The sequence below is a fragment of the Coniosporium apollinis genome, assembly GCF_000281105.1.
Source record: "Coniosporium apollinis CBS 100218 chromosome Unknown supercont1.3, whole genome shotgun sequence".
Classification (NCBI taxonomy): Eukaryota; Fungi; Ascomycota; class Dothideomycetes; genus Coniosporium; species Coniosporium apollinis.
In genome coordinates this window covers 241,736-261,497 of record NW_006913265.1, presented here as the reverse complement: position 1 = coordinate 261,497, position 19,762 = coordinate 241,736, and the positions used below count along the sequence as shown (strand labels likewise).

At 54.3% G+C, this 19,762-nt stretch overlaps 7 protein-coding genes across 7 annotated transcripts; 4 read left to right on the top strand and 3 right to left on the bottom strand.

Annotated features, from left to right (window-relative positions):
• Positions 1-1,173: 1,173 nt before the first annotated feature.
• Positions 1,174-1,725, bottom strand: W97_00799 (uncharacterized protein; the record flags this gene model as incomplete). The annotated part of the gene is made up of 2 exons (XM_007778711.1): positions 1,174-1,598; positions 1,650-1,725. 2 exons carry the CDS (start codon positions 1,723-1,725, stop codon positions 1,174-1,176), a joined length of 501 nt encoding a protein of 166 aa, XP_007776901.1.
• A 561-nt stretch (positions 1,726-2,286) lies between these two features.
• W97_00798 (uncharacterized protein) lies at positions 2,287-4,237 on the bottom strand (the record flags this gene model as incomplete). Its single annotated transcript, XM_007778710.1, has 2 exons — positions 2,287-3,108; positions 3,188-4,237. The coding sequence occupies 2 exons, from the start codon at positions 4,235-4,237 to the stop codon at positions 2,287-2,289; spliced, it is 1,872 nt and encodes a 623-aa protein (XP_007776900.1).
• A 294-nt stretch (positions 4,238-4,531) lies between these two features.
• W97_00797 (leucyl-tRNA synthetase) lies at positions 4,532-7,532 on the top strand (the record flags this gene model as incomplete). Its single annotated transcript, XM_007778709.1, has 2 exons — positions 4,532-5,011; positions 5,097-7,532. 2 exons carry the CDS (start codon positions 4,532-4,534, stop codon positions 7,530-7,532), a joined length of 2,916 nt encoding a protein of 971 aa, XP_007776899.1.
• A 1,985-nt stretch (positions 7,533-9,517) lies between these two features.
• Positions 9,518-11,362, top strand: W97_00796 (uncharacterized protein; the record flags this gene model as incomplete). Its single annotated transcript, XM_007778708.1, has 5 exons — positions 9,518-9,600; positions 9,651-9,751; positions 9,801-10,787; positions 10,840-11,218; positions 11,278-11,362. 5 exons carry the CDS (start codon positions 9,518-9,520, stop codon positions 11,360-11,362), a joined length of 1,635 nt encoding a protein of 544 aa, XP_007776898.1.
• A 910-nt stretch (positions 11,363-12,272) lies between these two features.
• W97_00795 (uncharacterized protein) lies at positions 12,273-13,263 on the top strand (the record flags this gene model as incomplete). The annotated part of the gene is made up of 2 exons (XM_007778707.1): positions 12,273-12,720; positions 12,776-13,263. The coding sequence occupies 2 exons, from the start codon at positions 12,273-12,275 to the stop codon at positions 13,261-13,263; spliced, it is 936 nt and encodes a 311-aa protein (XP_007776897.1).
• Positions 13,264-15,305: 2,042 nt separating this feature from the next.
• W97_00794 (uncharacterized protein) lies at positions 15,306-18,712 on the bottom strand (the record flags this gene model as incomplete). Its single annotated transcript, XM_007778706.1, has 2 exons — positions 15,306-18,468; positions 18,528-18,712. 2 exons carry the CDS (start codon positions 18,710-18,712, stop codon positions 15,306-15,308), a joined length of 3,348 nt encoding a protein of 1,115 aa, XP_007776896.1.
• A 388-nt stretch (positions 18,713-19,100) lies between these two features.
• On the top strand, positions 19,101-19,652 carry W97_00793 (uncharacterized protein; the record flags this gene model as incomplete). The annotated part of the gene is made up of 1 exon (XM_007778705.1): positions 19,101-19,652. The coding sequence occupies one exon, from the start codon at positions 19,101-19,103 to the stop codon at positions 19,650-19,652; it is 552 nt and encodes a 183-aa protein (XP_007776895.1).
• Between the last annotated feature and the right edge of the window lie 110 nt (positions 19,653-19,762).

The window sequence follows — 19,762 nt, the reverse complement described above, 5'->3', positions numbered from 1 at the left end:
GCCATCTTGTAGCGTTGCGGGAGAGAGGATTGGGAGGTGCGTCTACTGATTGACTAACAGGGTCAGAGCTAGGTGCCGATTCAGAAGCTCTATGCTATGCGTAACTTCACGGAGGCTTGGTTGAAGTGAGCAAGTGAGGAAGTGTGGGTGCAGGAAGAGACTTCAAAGGCGGATTCACTAGAACGTAGCTGAGCGCTGCGTTCGGTCCGCTTCGCTATTGGAAACACAGGCTAGCAGCAGGAAGCGTTTTATTTCGGATTTTTTTTTTGAGCAGAGATGTAGTCTCAATCAAGGTCATGTGAGACACATAGTTAACGTTCTGAAGAACCATGACCGAATGTGAGCACGGAGCCGCCAGAACGACCATCGTATTCCTCCTTTCATAGCACTTCCAGAATATCTCCAAGCATCCGCTACACCGCGCAAAGTGTCACAGGCCGCCAGCAACCACGCTCCGTCTCGTCATACAGGAGCTCCGCCGTAAGCTCCGACAGACCGTTCATGGCATCCACCGGCGTGGCATGACCTCGGGGGCCCCCGGTGTAGAAAGAAGTGGCGCTTGTCTTGTTGACGAGTAAGGCGTAGAAACCGCAGTCCCCCCCTCTTGTAAACGAGGACTTCAACGTCGCTGCGATAGAGTAGTCTACCGTGAGCTGTATGCAGTTAGATTCAGGACCTTGCACAGCTGTGGCATGGGAGACCTACCGAGGAGTTGTTCGCGGACATCGAAGGTCGGCTTCGAGTCGGACGTCGTTGGGGGTTGCGAGGAGAGGACCTGAGGAAGCTATTTACCACACTACCAGTCAGGATGAGGAGCCACTTCAGCAGTGAAGTGGTAGAACACACCTTGACTTAAGCTGTGGCTTGAAAGCAACCCAACGGGTTCCTTATGTTGAATGAGGCGGAAGGAAATGCGCGGGCGAAGAAAGATTCTACATGTACTGCAGCTAGCACGTTTGGAAAATTGCAAACGAAGGTCATCTTCATCAGCCTTCACTACGGTTCACTGTCAGGGCCTTGCCATGTGAGGATTCAGTATTGAAAGCCTTATTTCTTAGAAAGAGACTAAGACCTACGGAAAGGAGAGCCGCCAGTATAACCATCGTATTCTACACTTCCAGACCCCGCGGTGCTGTCTTCAGGTGACTACAAAACCGCACCTCTGCTCCGCAATCAAGACTTAGGCTCGGAGACTGTAGCATCACCGCCAGCACCACGACAATCCTGCACCTTCTCACCCATCAAGACCATGGTTTCTCCGAACAGGTGCTGCATCGCCTCATACGGCCCACCGTCAACACGCGGACCTTCCAGGAGGACTTCAAGCTGGCAGGGCCGCCCATCACGGAACACTTTACGGCGAGCGAGAACGGCGTAGGACTTCAAACCCGGGTATCTACGGGCGGCTTGCTCTATATGGGCCCTATGGTCCATCTCCTGCATCAAGGCCATCTCGGTTACCACGTCCGTCGGGTCGGTTTTCTCCAGCTGGTCCTTTAGCCTTTTCCTGTCCTCCTGGAACTTCTGCTGTCCCTCTTGGTTACGTTCGCCGCACAGGAAGATTGCAACGTTGCCGCCGTAGAGAACATAAGCGTTGGCTGTTTCTTGTTAGCGCCAAGATCATGAGCCATGTGGAGTGACTGCCGTACTAAGGATCTCTCTGCGAGCCTCTTCGAGAAGGGGCTCATAGTCTTCGTGACAGTCCGTGGGGTGCATGTTCCTCATTGTGGAAGGTCTGAGTGGAAAGTTCTGCATATCGGTAAAGCGACTCGGTCGAGCAGTGGAGGATGGATGTGTGTAGATTCGAATTCGAAGTAGTCCAACTGAGTTCTGAAGCTGTATGATGAAATGAGGAGGTATGGGAGCAGGAAGACAGTTTATATGCGTAGCTCTTAGACAGGTTCGGAACAGCGCCACAGTCTTCACCACGGTCCGCTGTAAACCCTCTGACGAGATACGCTCGCACGAGCTGTTCTGGCTGTGGCAGTGGATACCCTGTGATCAACAACTTGCTCATCGCCAGGCGCAGTTAATGTGACGAATGCAGGCGGCGAGGCATCAGGTGAAGGCTTCGGAGATGCTTTGGCTACTGTAGCTCACGTCATTCGTAAGTTGGCGATGATCTAATAGGGGGTTGGTGGCGGGTGCCGTGTCAGCGCTTCGTCTCGCGCCGTATGCTCGACTAGTACCTGTGACGCATGGGCGACGGAAGCTCCACGGAGCGATGACTGTTGAACTTCAGTTCCAAACTCATGCTTATCACGTGTTGCTTATCTTTACAGTAACTCATCGCGCCCTCCCCCATCTCTTCCAAAACCTCCAGCCAACCCCTTTCTCACCCCTTTCCCGTCCTCTGCCTCTTACCCTCCAGAAATATACGGGCAGTCCCGCCGCCATAAACGCTAGCACCATCAGCGTCTGTGCCGGCTCCGCGATCACAGCCCTACTCAGCAAAAACAGCGCGACGCAGCAGAAGATGATCGGCGTCGAGATCCACGTCCTGTACGGCCTCTCCAGGTCCGGTTCGCGCACCCGCAGCACGATGAGCCCCAGCACGGTGAAGAAGTAAAATGTATACCCCGCAACGCCATAGAACGTGATCAGGGTCTTGAACTCGCCGACAGCCACGTATGCGGCAGTTAGAGAGGCGTTGAGGATCATGGCGTTGATGGGGGTGTAGAAGAGGCCGGCGTCGTCAGCAATAAGTCTTGCCATCTTGCTGCCGCTCGCGCGAGACGCTCGAGAAGAGTGTAGACGCACGACGCCACCGCGACTGCCGAATCCAATCTTTCCAAGGATTTCAGGGAAGTAGCCCTCTTTGCCCGCGGCGTATACGAGTCGTCCGCTGGTGAAAGTGGTGGCGTTGAGTGCGCCGAAGCAACTGCCTGACACAATGAGTGCGAGGACGAGGCTGCCGATGGGACCAAAGACCTGGTGGCCGAAGGCGACAGCTACGGTATTGGAGGACTCGATCGTAGAGAGTGGTAACACGAAGAAGTAGGCAACGTTGGCCAGGATGTAGGACGCTATTACTAGAGGTAGAGAGGTATGTATTACTCGAGGAAGGTCGCGAGTAGGGTTGATGAATTCGCCGGTAACGTAATTGACCTGCGCAATGTGTCAGTCTGATGGTTTGCGAAGCGGTGGAGTTGGCTTTGGGTAGCATAGATAACATAGGCAAACTTACGTTGTCCCACCCATCAAACGCCCATAGGCCTGCGTATAGCGCAACCGCCCAGTTGCTGACGCTGGTATTGGTGCCCTCGAACCAGCCTTGAGTTTTCCAATCGTCACTCGCCTTTCCTTTCCATGCAAATCCAGTAACAGCAACCACAATGCCTGTGACCGTCACTCCAAGCAATGCCACGAATTTGAAGATCATAAAAACATCCGCACTCCTAGTTCCAAGCTTGGTGGAAATGCAATTAAGCGCGGTGACCAGCGCCAGCCCTCCCAAAGCAACGCCCTTGTTGATCCATGGGCTAGCATCGACCGCGTCTGCGCCAATGACGGCGCGCACAATGTACTCCCCAAAGATGATAGCAATAATCGCCGCACTCCCAGGCTTAAGCACAAACGCCGCGCACCATGTGAATAGAAAGCCAGCCCACTCTCCAAAGATTTTGCTCAGGTATACTTGTGCACCACCATTTAGCGGAATTGCACCCCCAAGCTCGGCATAGCTTGCTGCCCCCGTCCACGCCAGTACGCCGGCCACCGCCCACACGATGAGGGATGCACCGGGCGAACCGGCGTTTTTGTTTACTTGCGCAGGGGAAGAGAAGATCCCCGAGCCGATGATCAGGCCGACGACTAGCGAAAGCCCATTCAGGTATGTCAGGCTCTTGTTCTTCTCCAGACTTCCACCATTCAGCGCGCCGCCGGACTCAAGGCCAGGGGTGCTGGGGGCACCAAGAGCGGTGTAGCCCGCGCCGGCGGTCGAAGTGAGCGGGAAGAGGTTCGAGGCGAAGTCGAAAGCGGAGGAGACGGAGTAGGAGCGCATTCGGTGACCGGGTCTGTCACCGCCATTCGCGGCGTTGGAGGACGATAGGGGGTCTTCGTCGTCGAAAGAGAGCTTGCGGGAGGAAGGCGTGCCGATAGAAGACGAGTCGGCGGAATGTATGGAGGCCCGGGGTGTCGACGCGGGCGAGGAGGACGCAAGGGATGCGAGTTCGAGGGAGTCGCGTGGTGGGTGTGCGGAGGAGGCCCCATGGCTAGAGTAGCCTGGGCGGGACATTGTTCGGGGCTCAGACTCGAAGTTATAGGTCGCTCGAGCTGGAGGAAGCCATTGGGTGCGTCGCGGTATGTTTCGGAATAGCAACGGGTGGGACCTTCTATATACAGTGCTGTTGGAGTAAATTGATGTCGAGGAGCTGCTCATGAGGAAACGCCGGTTTGAGTCCAATGAATACATACAATACGTGGCAAACAATACTGAGTAAGCCTGCATTTACCCTCTTCGCGCAACCTCACCGTCAACATCAGCAACGACAATGATACGGAAAGCTGGTTTGGATGCCCATCGTAGCTGATGAAAGCTCGCAGTCTGTACACTGCAGGTTGGCGATGGTCTCGGAGACCGCTCGCACGCCCGCTATGCTTCGATAACACCTGCCGTGCAGCCTCCATAGCTTCGGCACGTCTCGACCTCCAGGGCATTGACGCGAAATGGCGCAAGAGATGGGCGGAGTCTGCGAAGGCATCCACGGAACGAGACGTTGGCAAGAGCAGGGGCAAAGGAAAGGCATATGTCCTGCCCATGTTCCCGTATCCATCTGGCACGCTTCATCTCGGTCACCTTCGCGTCTATACCATCTCAGACGTCCTGGCACGCTTCAAGCATATGCAAGGGCATGATGTGATACACCCGATGGGCTGGGATGCCTTTGGCTTGCCGGCAGAGAATGCGGCAATCGAGAGAAGGGTGGACCCGGCTCAATGGACTGTGCAGAACATTGCGAAGATGAAGGAGCAGCTGTCGGCCATGAACGGACGCTGGGACTGGGACCGGGTACGTGGGGTGGGCCTTGTTTTGCCTAGCACGGCAATGGCAATCACTGTTGCAGTACATAGCGCTGATAGACAACTTCGCTCAGGAATTCATGACTTGTGATCCTTCGTTCTACAAGCACACCCAACGCATATTCCTCCTTCTCCATGAACGAGGCCTGGCATATCAAGCCGAATCGCTTGTGAACTATGATCCGGTTGACCAAACTGTTCTAGCAAACGAGCAAGTCGATGCCAACGGCTTCTCCTGGAGATCCGGAGCCAAAGTCGAGAAGATTAAGCTCAAACAGTGGTTCCTCCGCATCACCGATTTTAAAGAAGCTCTCTTGGATGATCTAGAGATTCTCGGCAAAGACAACAAGTGGCCAGAACGAGTCCTGTCACAGCAACAGAATTGGCTTGGAAAATCTCAAGGCGCTAGGATCCAGTTCCAAGTCATCAGCAATGCGGGCGAAGCTTCATGGCCAGCTGTCGAAACCTTCACCACTAGAGCAGACACGCTCTTCGGCGTACAGTATCTTGCACTATCGTTGAGCCACCCTATCGTAGCACGCATGGCCAAGTTGCTACCGGAATTGCAAGCTTTCATTGACGACGCACCCTCACTGCCTCCGGACTCCAAGGCCGGCTTTCTACTTCCAGGTATACATGCCCAAAGTCCTCTGTCAGGTTTTGCGGGCCCCACCACGAAAGTGCAAGAGCCGCTACCGGTCTACGTCGCACCCTATGTGCTCGATGACTATGGGTCAGGCGCAGTCATGGGCGTGCCAGGTCACGACAGCCGTGACCATGCTTTTTGGAGAGAAAACCAAGGCCGCAAACCGATCTTGACGGTCATTGGGCCCTCGGATGGCTCGCCGGCCTCTTCGTTCCTGGTTCCAGGCGAGAACGATGAAGTCAACGAAAACAAGGGCATCTTGACAATGGCTTCGGGGCCATTCAGCGGGTTGACCTCTCAAGACGCCATCCGTCAAATCATCAGTGCACTCCAGGAACAGGGCCTCTATGCTGAGCAAACTGACAACTGGCGTCTGCGAGATTGGCTTATAAGCCGGCAGCGATACTGGGGTACACCCATTCCCATTATTCACTGTGAGTCATGTGGCCCAGTTCCAGTGTCCACGGTCGACCTACCTGTCAAGTTACCCCAGCTAGAGCCTGGTCAGTTCAAGGGAAGAGGCGGCAATCCTCTCGACAGCATTCCCGACTGGGTCAACACCCCTTGCCCAAAATGTCAGCATCCGGCCAAGCGTGAGACTGATACTATGGACACCTTCATGGATTCCTCTTGGTACTTCTTTCGCTTTGCCGATCCGCACAACAAAGAAGATCCTGTCTCACCCGAGGCGGCCGATGCCAACCTGCCCGTAGACCTATACGTTGGTGGTGTTGAGCATGCAATCCTCCATCTCTTGTATGCGCGCTTCATCTCCAAGTTCCTCGCGACAACGCGTCTGTGGCCCAGTGGCGGCGGCCCGAAAAACCGGGGCGAGCCGTTTAGGCGTCTCATCACCCAAGGCATGGTACACGGTCGTACCTACACGGATCCAGCAACCGGACGCTTTCTGAAACCCGAAGAAGTCGATTTGTCAGAACCTGCTTCGCCGAAGATCAAAGCTACTGGAGAGAAGCCGAACGTTAGCTTTGAGAAGATGTCCAAGAGCAAGCACAACGGTGTTGACCCAGGCGACACTATAGCCAAATACGGTGCTGATGCCACCAGAGCGCACATGCTGTTCCAGGCTCCCGTGAGCGAAGTCCTGGAGTGGGAGGAAGACCGCATCGTTGGCATCCAGCGCTGGTTGAACCGAATCTGGCGAGTTGCGCATGAAGCCAGCGGGTGCACGCCAAGTGAAATTCATCGTCCCACCCCGGAGGAGATGTCAGATACCGAGGCTGAGCTTTGGCTGACGACGCAGAAGACCATCGAGTCCGTCACAACGTCCCTCTCATCGACATATACACTCAACACCGTAATTTCGGACTTGACCAAGCTCACGAACGCATTGGCATCCGTGACTCCTTTTCCACTCGCAAGCAGTTCCACTGGTCGACCTCCAGCCGATAAGGGCGTTAGCTCGCGCTTGTTCACCGATGCTACGAGCAAGCTGCTCCAGATGCTTGCACCGGTCTGTCCAGCCTTTGCGGAGGAGTGCTGGGAGGTTTTGCAAGCTTCCCAGGATACCAATCTCCGCAGTTCCATCTTTGATTCTGGCTTTCCAGCCGTTGACGAAGATGCAATCCGAATGCTTTCCAGCCGCGATCAGCCTTGCGCGGTTCAAGTGAACGGGAAATTGCGCTTCGCCACGAAGGTCCCCGTGCCCCCAGGTGAACTGCTGGAGGCTGGGGCGGAGCAGAGCTTGGAGGATTGGGTGGTTAGCAAGATCGTATCGACGGAAGATGGCAGGAGGTTCTTCAGTGCGGATGGGAGCGTCAGATTAGAGGAAGCTACGAAGATTATTGTGGCCAGGCGCGGACGCACGGTCAATTTTGTGATTCCGAAGAAGAAGAAAGGACAGTAAGGCATGGTTGCGTTGTTTCTCTTCTTCCGCAATACATCACTGTATACTGTTGTACCATAGTGTAGTAGATCTGTAAATCAACCAGGCTTACGAGAGCTCGTCTCATGATGGCGACGTGGTACACACGTTCTACACGTTTGTATGTATACAAAGCTTCCCACTCATCTCACTAAGTTCACTTCAAAAGTCTTGTTTCGATATACACCGTCTCGCGTCCTTCGAACTGCCACTATCCACAATCTTGGAAGGAATCAGTTAAGTATGCTCGAGGCTACAGAAAGGTGGTGATTTTACCGGGGGATGACGGGCATCGATGCTGTTCGCCCCGAGTGAAATTCGATCCTTCTTAGGAGATATGCTTTGGTGCGCGGCTGCTGATGCACGTAATTATGAGTATGGCAGAATCGGTTGACGTTCTACGAAGGAAAAGGACAGCCTATAGTCCGGGCGGAGGATTTATTTGGTCTCGTGGAGAGTAGGCGTCTAGATCTTCCTAATGGAAATATCGGTTCAAAGTGGCAGAGGCATCAGGCGTGTGATCTACTAATAGGGAGAAGGAAGGCTAGATCGCGAAGTACAAGTAAAACTAGCAATGTCGAATGCCTTCTAGCGTATCGTGGATAGATGTAAGGGATACCGTATGGAAGTGGATTGTGTTGGGGAACCGCTATGACCATAACGGTACTAGAAGGTAGTGATTTTATAGGGGGACTACGAGCTTCGGTACCAGCCTTCGTTTCGCATCTCGCCTCAAGCGGAATTAGTTCTCGACTCAACATGACTACCTCTGATACAAATTGTCACAAGAATGGCAGAAACAGCCAACGTGCTGGAAGGGAGACGATAGCCACGGTTGAGGCGGAGGAGCCCCTTGATCATCAAAGAGGAGGCACAGTCGGCGCTCAGGTCTTCCCAATTGGGCATCTAAACTCAGCTGCGGTTCGCTGACCGTCGCGCTGCAGATTTCATCGTGTTCGCCGCAGGATTGAGAACAGCGCTTGAGAGTATGCGAACCGACTGAGAGGGAAATTTAGCCGCACGTCTGTAGAGACCGGGTTACCGTAACGGGCAAGCCGCGAATTGCAGCGCCGACCAAAGCACCGGCCTTCCTCCCGACGTTCCTTCATCGCTGCATCTCAGGAGATACCCTGCCAAATGCTTATCGCCTGCGTTCACTTGATGCATGCTCGAAAGGTAGGTCGCTGGAAGATACGTTTCGTCGTGACCGATTGTTTGCTCGTGCACGCAAAGCAGGTCAGTCCTAGTCTGGTCCACCGACGCTGACACAAAGGCCTCAGGTCTCCTAGATCTAGCCCCGGTCTGGTAAATAAGTACCTAGACGAACGACTCCAGGCACCGCAAGCCATCGCCAGATACGCGGTTGACTAAGGCATGGGTCTGGCAAGGCCCTTGTACCCCGCATTCTCCCCACGTTCATGCACGCACTATCAGGGTGTGGCGGTGGGATCCCCAGCGGCGTCCAATGGTGCAGCTTTCCGTCGTTGTCGGATTGCTTCATCGGATCTCTTCGCAGAGCCCAACCCCCCGGACTTCGAGTGCTGGCAGCAATTGTCCATGGACCCTGAGACTGATTGCCCACTGATTGCCACGCCCGGCTACTCCAGGGTTGCGCATCTGCTGCGGGGAATGGTTGTGGACCCGGAGTAAAGGGGCCTAGGATGATTTGAGTAATCCTGTGCATCACGGAATGGCAAGGCGAGATCGGCTGAGTGTTCGTGTAGGGAAGGTTTCACCAGCATGTGCTACGCAGGCGGCGCGTCTCTTCGAGTACAATACAGCTGTGCTTCCGCTCCCGGTTTCCGTTGTCTGTCCGCATCTTCTCTGACTCTTCAGGTTAACCTCCCCACAGTCTCTTAAGAATCATCTGGATAATCTGGTATCATTGTAATTGCAAACTTGCTCAGACCCCCTAGACCTACTGGACTTCACAGAACCAATACAGACCTCGAACGACCTCAGTAATTATGGGATCCGCATCTGAGGCCATCCCTGAGTTGGACGTTTTGATCGTTGGAGCGGGGTTTGGAGCTTTCTCCACTCTGCACAAGTAGGTCGGAGCTCGTTACACCATGCGGACTGTCCACTGAAGTTCTCCAGGTTGCGGCAACAGGGTCTGAACGTCAAGGTCTACGAGAAGGGTTCCGCATCTGGCGGGATCTGGTATTGGAATCAGTACCCTGGCGCCAGAGTCGACAGCGGTCAGTATACCAATTAACCGCTTCTCCGCACTTTCTGCTAACTTTGTAGCAGACACACCGATATACCAACTGTTCGAGCCTGAGCTGTACAAGGATTTCACCTTCAGAGAGCGCTATGCCGGCTGGAAGGAGCTCAAGCGCTACTTCAACCACGTTGAGAAGACGTGGGACATCGTCAAGGACGTAGAGTACAACAAGAACGTAGAGAGTGCAACATGGGACGAGTCCCGCCACCAGTGGCTTGTTGAGTGTGCCGACGGCTCCGAAACATACTGCCGTTGGTTCATCCCAGCGATTGGCTTCGCTGCAAAGCGCTACACTCCGCCAATCAAGGGTATGGGTGAGTTCAAGGGTGATCTCTACCACACAGCCGTCTGGCCGCAATGGGGTGTCAACCTCAAGAAGAAGCGGATAGCGGTCATCGGCACTGGAGCCAGCGGTATCCAGACCATCCAGGAGATCGGCAAGGACGCTAGCCATCTCACAATCTACCAACGGACGCCGAACTACTGCCTTCCGATGAACCAAAAGATGCTTGACGAGGCAGAAGAGCAGAAGAAGAAGGAGGCCGGCGAGTACGAGAAGGCACACAAGAAGTGCTACACGACGTTCGCTGGTTTCACGTATGACTTCTCCGAGAAGAACACCTTCGACGACACACCCGAGGAACGCGAGGCCTTCTTCCACAAGCTTCTCATCGAGGAAGGCGGCTTCCACTACTGGCTAAACACCTACAAAGACATGCTCTTCGACGAGAAGGCGAATGACGAAGCCTACAACTACTGGCGTAACTCTGTCCTCAAGCGGGTTCCGGATTCCAAGAAGGCCGAACTGCTCGCACCGAAGAACAAGCCGCATCCATGGGGCACCAAGCGGCCCTCGCTTGAGCAGAACTTCTACGAAGTTGTCTCCTTGCCACATGTCGATATCGTCGATCTGCAGACTTCGCCCATTGAGGAGATCAACGAGACCGGTATCAAGACCAAAGACGGCCAGGTCGACGTTGACATCATCATTCTGGCCACAGGATTCGACGGTAAGTGCACCGGTGTGTTGTAACGGAGGACTTTGGCTAACTTTTGACTCAGCTGTTACCGGCTCACTCGCACAACTCAACATCCGCGACACGGATGGCAAGAGCATCAAAGAGCGCTGGGCAGACGGCACCCGCACGAGCATGGGCATCGCAATCACCAAGTTCCCCAACCTCTTCTTCCTGTACGGACCGCAGGCGCCGACGGCGTTCAGCAACGGCCCAACGTGCGTGCAGGTGCAGGCCGAGTGGATCGACAAGGTGCTGAAGAGGCTGAACCAAGATGGCATCACGAGATTCGATGCAAAGGAGGAGGCTATGAAGGATTGGCAGAGGAGGATGAACGAGAAGTGGGACAATTCGCTGTTCCCTAAGGCCAAATCATGGTACCAGGGAGCGAATATTCCGGGTAAGAAGGTCGAGCCGCTGAACTGGTAAGTTCTCCCAGGTGCTTGTGCTTGTGGTAGAGGCGTGGGCTAACCTTTCTCTGCAGGGCTGGCGGCATGCCCGCATATATCGAGACTTTGAACAAGAGCGTCGAGAACAACTACCAGGACTGGAATACCAACGCCAAATAGATTTGCTAGAGATCTCTCACTTTGACATGGCGTCTGGCCTTATGCTGTTAGTTGGAGGCGGCGGATATTTTTTCTCACCTGTATATAGCTGTTGAGGGTCCTGTGGTTTATTGAACAGGTTGCCGCACGATCATCCGATGAGTTGAAATCGCATCAAAGAGCGAGCGGTCATTCCACTGAAGCGTGATGCTTTCACAAAGTGATTTTTGGTTTGACGCCGCGTTCCACGCTTCTTACAATACAAGTGTGAAGCTCACTGTAAGCTACAACCCAGTCGCGACGGTACCATGGTCAGAGTGTCTTACCGGTGTTCGGTGCACCGAGTGATGTCCTCTTCAACACGATATACACCGCAGTTGAAGCCTGCTGTTCCCCAAGTACTCAAGGGTAGTACTGAACTCTCAACTTTGTTTCATGTTGTCGCTGACAGCATATTTGATATCTAGGTGGCCGCTGTGCTTCTCGTGGAGCTTTTCCATCTTCGTGCTGGTTCCCGTCAGCCTCATCTGAGTCAGCAGGAAGCGGAGTGCATCATCCGTAACGTTTCGCAGCAACTTGGCCTGCCACCAAGCAATGCGCTGGTTATAGCCTCCGAAATGCTCATTGACTCTGTTCAATGAGTTTCGCTCTATCCCACGAGATGCTAGCCCCAGTGTCGTCACATCGACAGACACACTGGCAAGCGGCTCGCAGCGATGACGACAAAGATTATGACCTCACTGCTGTGCAGTGACGAACAAAGCGGCCGTCCCTCCGTACGAATACTCGAGTAGTCCCTCCTAGGACAATGAATTCTGTTTTTCTGAAGCCATTGCAATCTCTCCGCACGCTTTCGAGAACCCTTCCACGCGCAACCAAGCCCTCATCACTCCACCCGTACACCCGACTCAACTTCCACCAAACCGCCATCATGTCCGACCAAAAGAAGCCGCTCACCGCTTACCCAAGCACCGAGCTGAAGGCTCAAGATCAGTCCGGCGGCCCAGGACTGGATACCAAGATGGAGCCCGCAGCCGTGTGGACCCAACTCGAGTTCTGGGACGATGAGGGCAAGAAGCCGTACCTCAAGGAGTACGAAGGGCGGGGCTTGCTACAGGATAAAGCTGTACTCATTACTGGCGGAGACTCGGGCATTGGCCGCTCAGTCGGCATCCTGATGGCTAGAGAGGGCGCTGACGTCTCGTTCGTCTACCTGCCCGAGGAACAGCAGGACGCGGAGTTCACCAAGAAGGCTATTGAGGAGGCGGGGAGGAAGGCGAATCTCATTCCGTCCAACCTTAGGGACAATGAGAACTGCAAGAAGGCTGTTGAGTCCCACATGGAGAAGTTCGGCAAGCTCAATGTCCTGGTCAACAATTGTATGCCCCTCCAGCCCCTTTCGCGACATGAGCCGTGATTGACGATGCCTCCTAGCCGCCATGCAAGAAGCCTGCGAAGACCTTGTAGACATCGACCTCGACGTCGTTGAAAAGACCTTCCGCACAAACATCCTTTCCATGTTCGCCATGTCCAAATACGCGCTCCCCCACATGAAGCGGGGCTCCTGCATCGTCAACTCCTGCTCCGTCGCCGGGTATATGGGCAACCCTACACTGGTCGACTACTCCTCGACCAAGGGCGCAATCGCCACCTTCACCCGCAGTTTGGCCCAACAACAGGCCCCGAAGGGCATCAGGGTCAATGCCGTAGCCCCTGGCATCATCTGGACGCCGCTGCAGCCCGCGACGAAGGGGAACCCGCCTGAGGCGATGGAGGCGCTTGGCGTTGGGGAAGCTCCGCTGAACAGGCCGGGTATGCCGATTGAGGTCGCGACGGCGTATGTGTTCCTTGCTTCGCCGCTGGGCTCGTACTTTACCGGCGAAGTCATCCACGGGTCTGGCGGGATTGAAATGCAGGGTTGAGCGTTGCTGGTACTGATGCGGGATCGTCTGTGGTTGCTTGATACACAGTTTATTCAAAAGTTCACAGGTAGTGGAAACCTTGTTCCGAATATCTCGCCCAGTGTTGAACCTGTCCGCTTCTAGAACATGAAGCCCTTCATGGAGCCGCTAATGATCGTCTATCAAAGCCAACTGTCATGCTCAAAACTAACCAGCATATCTTCGTATCCGAGATCTGCAACCCGAAGGTACGACAGAGCTGGACTCACAGCTGTGCCGTGGTAACAACGCCTGATTGATCTCGTACGAGTAGGACAGTGCGCTGTCCAGCCAGTCAAAGGTTTCATGTATTAACCATCAAAGGTGTCCCGAGGACGGAAACATACTCCTGTTCATGTAGCTATCCGACATCAAGTCCCACTCAATGGTGGCTCTGCGGTCAGTCTTAATACCACTCATTCCCTTGCCGCACCATTGAGCCTCAATCCGGCTTCAATGCAGGTCTCCGAGGATCATGGATGAACTTCCTTTGCTTGTGAATTGTGATCTGAACGGCCACCTGGAGGTTCGATAGGGACAGCGGTGGACCTTCCCATTCCAGTGTCACTGCAACCCACGGCTGCCTTCATGTACCTGGCACGATTCCTGATCCGATGTGCTGACGAACAGAAGATGCACGAGTGGGAGGGGAATGGTAGTACAAGTCCACAGTATGTAGCGCAATGCGCAGTTGAAAGCTTCATAGTTTCATACTCCTATCATACATTGATGCCTCAAACCCCCAGTCCCAACCCTGGCGGCAAGCCAAACCCACCACCAAAGACAGCACAGCCAGTCCCTCCTGACCCTCACGCACAGGAGGAGGTCCGTCAACTCTTGCGTGGGATAGACTCTGTTCGCTTCTCAACTGACCAGTTCCGTCTCGTTGAGGAACCCGGTCAAGCTTGCTGCCTGGATTGGATCGAACTTGCCCTCAACCTTGCGCATCATATCACCTAACAACACGCCTTCCTCGCCCACGTAGTCCCTGCAGAGCGAAAACAGCATTGACGATAATCTAGGTACACATAAAGCTTCAATCCGCTAGCAGCCGCTGGAATCAACATAGAGGTGGAACTGACGGTCCTAGCCACTTACTTATTCCGTAGTACGCTTAGTACCCATATTGAAGATCTAGTGCTGTAGTGCAATACGCAAAGTAAAGACAGTATTGAGGAAGCGAACTGCAACAGCGGTAGAGCAAAACGTCGAGAAGAAGGATGATGTCGATGAAGCGAGTCGTGGTGGAGAGATTGAAAAGTGCTGGGGTGCCGAGGGGTGATCTGGAGTAGTCCCTTCCTGAACCGCGAGATGGAATGAGCAGCTGCACGGCCAGGGACTTGAGCATGCAGCTGATAACCGCCGCTTCTCTTTAGGAGGCCGTACTGCATCCACGTCGCTGGTACGACTCCTCAATCCTATACCATGAAACATCCACAAATCTTTTATATGAGACTAGAGCCGTGGACAGCGTTGGTGCAGAGGCAGATGTTGTTTCCAGGCCGGCACCGGCTTCGTGGTCCCCTGTCGTAACTGTAGTCTCTTGCGAAGAATCCGCTTTTCAAGTTAGAAACCTCCAGTATGAACGTGTCCTCGCTAGGCGGATATGTTTATAGAGCCGTGCAGCCAGGAGACGTGGAACAAGAAAAGAGACAAGAGTTATACAGCACCAACTCCAAATTATCGAGACCACAAAGGTTGTGCGTGGGCAGTGTTCAGCGGCATCCACACAATAACTAAGGAGGAGACAAAAATAGCAAAGGTAGGAGCAGAACCATCTTAGAAATACCAGCTTGACCGGAACAGGAGAGTGTAACTCACCCAAAGGACAGAGGAGCGAACGATGAGAACATAATCCAAGCTCCCGCAAACCCTTATCTTTCAACTCACAAGACAAGAAAAACGGCATCAAGAAAACACCGCGTTGGATGGGGTAAACATATGATATCACAGCTACCAGTCTCAAAGAGTCTCCCAAGACCTACTCTTATCCTAGCACGCCTCCCTCCCACACCCCACCCACCTCACGGCCACCCAAACACCTCCGCGACGCTCAAAAAACTCCACAGCGTCCCTCCCAACGCAACAAACACACTCACCACATCCACGACCAGCAATACCAGCGCCCCCATCATAAATCTCGGGCTAAAAATTCTATACAGCATAAGATGCCGTCTCAGCCACCCGGCCCACATCGTCGTCGCCAGCGCAACAGCCGCATAAAACAGGATATGCGTCGCGACCGCCCTAACAACATCCCCCAACAACCCCCTCTGCTTCGGTTGTTTCTTCCACAGCGCCGTAGCCGGCACCGCAACCGCGCACAGAATCTGCGCGCCAAACGTATTCAAGAGCACCAGGACAGGGGACCACGGATACCTGATGCTCTTCAGCGGGATAAACGCGCTCTCCCACTGTATGCTCGCCAAAGTAGCCCGATGCCCTGTCTTGAAGAAGTAGAACGAGCCCATGAGCCCCATTACGACCGGGCCGACGGGCGTACGCGACAACTTGTTCGTATCGATGATCTCGAGCAGCGACAGGATCTGCCAGACACAGATTCCGATGGCCCCGCCGCCCATGGGCTTCTGCAGCAGGATGATGCCGAGGGCCCAGATGGTGGCGAGGAGGAAGTAGCGCGTGCCGTGGAGGTTGGCGTAGCCGAGGATTGTGATAGCGGCGCGACCCGGCAGCGACACGATGGCCTGAGACTTTGCTTTGTCGGGGGCAAGAACGTCGGCGGTGGTGCCAATGGTTAGGAGAGGCGCGGACCACGTGTAGGTCGAGTAGCCAGCGGCGAAGGCGACGGCAAGGACGATCTGGGCGACGATGACTTTGATGGTTTTGAGGGTGTCTTTGTTGGTTTCGAACCAGTCGGCGTCGTCGCCGGCGTCGAGCATCCAGAAGACGGCGCTGAGGACGAGGCCGAAGCGGAAGGCGAAGCCGATCCACATGACGCCTGCGCCCTGATAGTTGAGGGAGGACTTGTAGTAGGATTTGATGACGGTGGGAAGCACAAGAGCCAAGACGAAAGGGATGATGAGCTGCCAGCCCGCAGAAGTGGACGACGTTGCGGAAGCGTAATATGTGGACACGCAGTAGGGCATCTGCTCCTCTCGACAGAGCCGCGACAGGGAAGCGACACGCGTTAGGACCGTGAACAATATGGAATGGTAAATACCCAGGACTCGATCAGAAACATCCACTTGCCGGAACGAGGAGATAAGAAAAAGGACACCGCATGTAGCCAAGAAATAGAGAAGAATCTCATCTTCCCAGATAGTAAACGAGTTCGATGCGAATCCAATCGAAAGCAGAAGCGGAGATAAGACCGCCATCCAGCCCCATATTGAGCTTGGCAGAGGAGAGACGAGCCTCCGTTCGGCGAAGCGGAGGGCAGATACTATGCCAGTACCACTTACGAGCACGGTGGAGAGTATTGTCGCTTTTACCAAGGGAAAGGACGCTGCAAGGCCAAGGCCGACACTAACCACTCCACTTAGGACGGCAGCGAGCTCAAGCCAACCCCTTTGCGAGCTTGGTAGAGTAGAAACGAGCCCCTGTCTTGCATTGGTAAAGGTAGAGATAATGCCATCACTACCGACTCGCATATAAGCGAAGACAAGAACAATACCAGCGCCACCCACAAGAATGGCGCAAACTGTTGCCAATAACCCCAAGGGGAAAGATGACGGCGCAAGGGCAATGCCAGAGCCAAGACCGACGGTGGAACCCAAGATCGCGCCGATACCGCCCCGGAACAGCAAGACGGGCGTAACGTCGGTGATATCGCCATCAATACCGCGCGCGTACACCGCAAGAAGTCCCAGAGTAAAGGCGAGGATACCAATTCCGAGATACATGCTCTCGGTATCAAAGCTTGCCCAGAGACCTCGGCAGACACCGAGTGTCTCCTTTTGGTACTTGCTGTATGCTTTGTAGACTAAACGCCAATCAGCCTGACTCGGACTCCTGGCGCCATAGGTTGACTCAGAAGCCTCAGTAGCTGCCTTAAAGAGGGCAAGGGGCCCTGAAGTTATTGACTCGTCCAGCTTCCGGGCAAGGGCGTATTGGTGTTGGTATCGGTAGACTTGCGCCGCCGTCAGGCGGTTGACCTGAGCAAGGTTGGAGAAATCCTGGCCGTCTCTGCCAATGAAAGCCTCCTCAATCGGTGCGCCGAGGTTGTTGAACGGGATAGGCATGCCGAGAAGGAATGAGAGTGTGGGTACGAGATCGATCTGCGCGACAGGCCGTTCCTTAGCGGTTGCGGGCGGATGTACGAACTCCGGTGAGCTGCGGCCGAAGATGCCCTTTTTCGAGTACATCCAGAGGGCAGCCTCGATCTCGTCGGCGGACTCTCCACCGTGATCGCCTTTAGCATCCATACCGTGGTCGCCCATGACTACCAGCAGTGTCTCGTCATCTATCAAGTCTATGACTCTGCGGAAGACGTCGTCCATCTGTCTAAGTTTGGCGGCCATAGCAGGGTGATCCGGTCCGTAGCGATGGCCTGCATGGTCAACACCAAGGTAGTGCCCGAACACAACATCCCACTTGCTAGAATTGGCAGGGCTGAGAAGCGGCAGAAGGTGCTCGGTCACCCCATTGTCGACAGTGTGCAGGTCCCAGACGTTGAACGAATCGTATGCTCTTGTTAGGTTCGGCTCAAAGTATCCCGGGAAGAGGGAGTGCCAGGTGTCATCGCCCAGATGGACAATGGTCTTGCTTGCGTTCCGGAGCTGCGCGACTAGATTATCCTCGTCTATGGCGGTGCCGGCAAAGTTGGAGCCTGCATCGATGAAGGTGGGCAATGTGCCAGTCGTAAGTCCCTTTAGTCGCTGCAAGGTTGTTGTTGGCGGATCCGCAATGAAGGGCAGAAGGAAGGCGTTGTTCGGCTGCTGCGTGGCCGTCTCGTGGAATACCGGTAAGGCATTGTGGAAATGGTGCGGCTGGCTGTTGGCGGTAGCTGGGTTGAAGGGGACGGTAAAGTCGTATCGGAGCGCATCCACAATGATCACGACGGCCTTCTCGAAAGTCTTGGGGTGCCAGCAGCCCGCGGCTGGTGAGCCAGTTTTATATCCTTCTACATCTGTTGGAAGTACAGCGCAGTCCGACTTATTGTCGAGGACCAATCGTGTGAGTAGGAAGCCGCTTGTGAACAGGTAGATTCCAAAGACGTGTAGTAAGCTGTAGTACGTATCAGCATAGGTCGATCGAACGTTGCGCAGATGCTAGTGAGTTCATACAGGATCAGCGAAAGGAAGCCGATGAGCCGGACGAGGGAGCGTTTGAACTGCCGCTCTTGCTGTTTGTTGTAGGCCTTGGAGTCCTCGTTCCTCGGTCGAAGGCCCTTCGCCTCTTGCTCGGCCTTTGCTTTGGCAAAAGCAGCGGCAATGCCCGTATACTCGGACGGTGGCCCATCTCCAGACATTGGTGTTGTCTTGGAGGTTTGGCGGGCGCCGGGCGAACTTTTGCCGAACGCCATGATCGCAAGGGACAACACGAAGTTCGACCGCGTGTCAATTCCAACGTGCACACAAAGCTAACAGCTGAAGTAAGAATCAAGCTGGCATGCGAAGATGAAGGTTTGACGCCCTACGACTTATGGGCGCAAACTTCTTGTGCAAATCTGGGTTCAGTGTATCGAGTCAACTCTAGAACCGTGGTTGTAAGTGCGGAAGGTATGTGGGACTCAAAGTTTTGTCAGAGCGATACCTAGCGTTCAGGATACTTGAACTTCTCGGGTCCTGCTACGCTCAACTGTCATCCTTCTCAAGTGTCTCTTCGTTTCTATGTTCTTATTGTCACCAGTGTCAAGGATGCCACAACCGCCATTCGAGACGCTACCCCTAGAGCTCCGCCAAAAAATTCTCGGCTACTGCCTCATCACCCCCAGCCTCGAAGAGCGCTTCCGCACCGCCGAAGCACTCCTCTACACGTCCAAGCAGATGTGCGTAGACATGGAAGCCGTGCTCTGGGCCCGCTATGCCTACATCAAGACCGAAATCGGCGACCACGAAGAGACTTCATTCGACTTGGTGCCAACGATGCTTGAAGATGGCATACGGAACTACCTTACAAGAGCATTCGCATGGGGCGAGCTCCAGCAAAAGCTCGAGAGGATGCAGCTCCTTGACTTGCTGGCCGAGCAGTACAATGTCCGGGCGTTTATAATCGACAAGACGAGTCATAAGTGGCTCAGCAGCGGGCGCGGGCGACACCGTGAACCAAAAGTGTCGTGGGACCCGATCATTATTGAAGTTGACGGCTATTTGCGTGGCCATCGCATCGAAGAGGAGCGGGTGCGAGTCTACGGTGAATTTGGTATGGATGAGCTTTGGGGTGTACCGTACTCGAGCGATTTCTTGTGAGTCTGCAACGTGTGCGTTGTTATACAAAGGGCTTCCGGCTGAGACCAAAAATACAGAGATCATACCTACGACTACTAGACTAGCGGCGCATCTGTTGATTGAGTGAACCT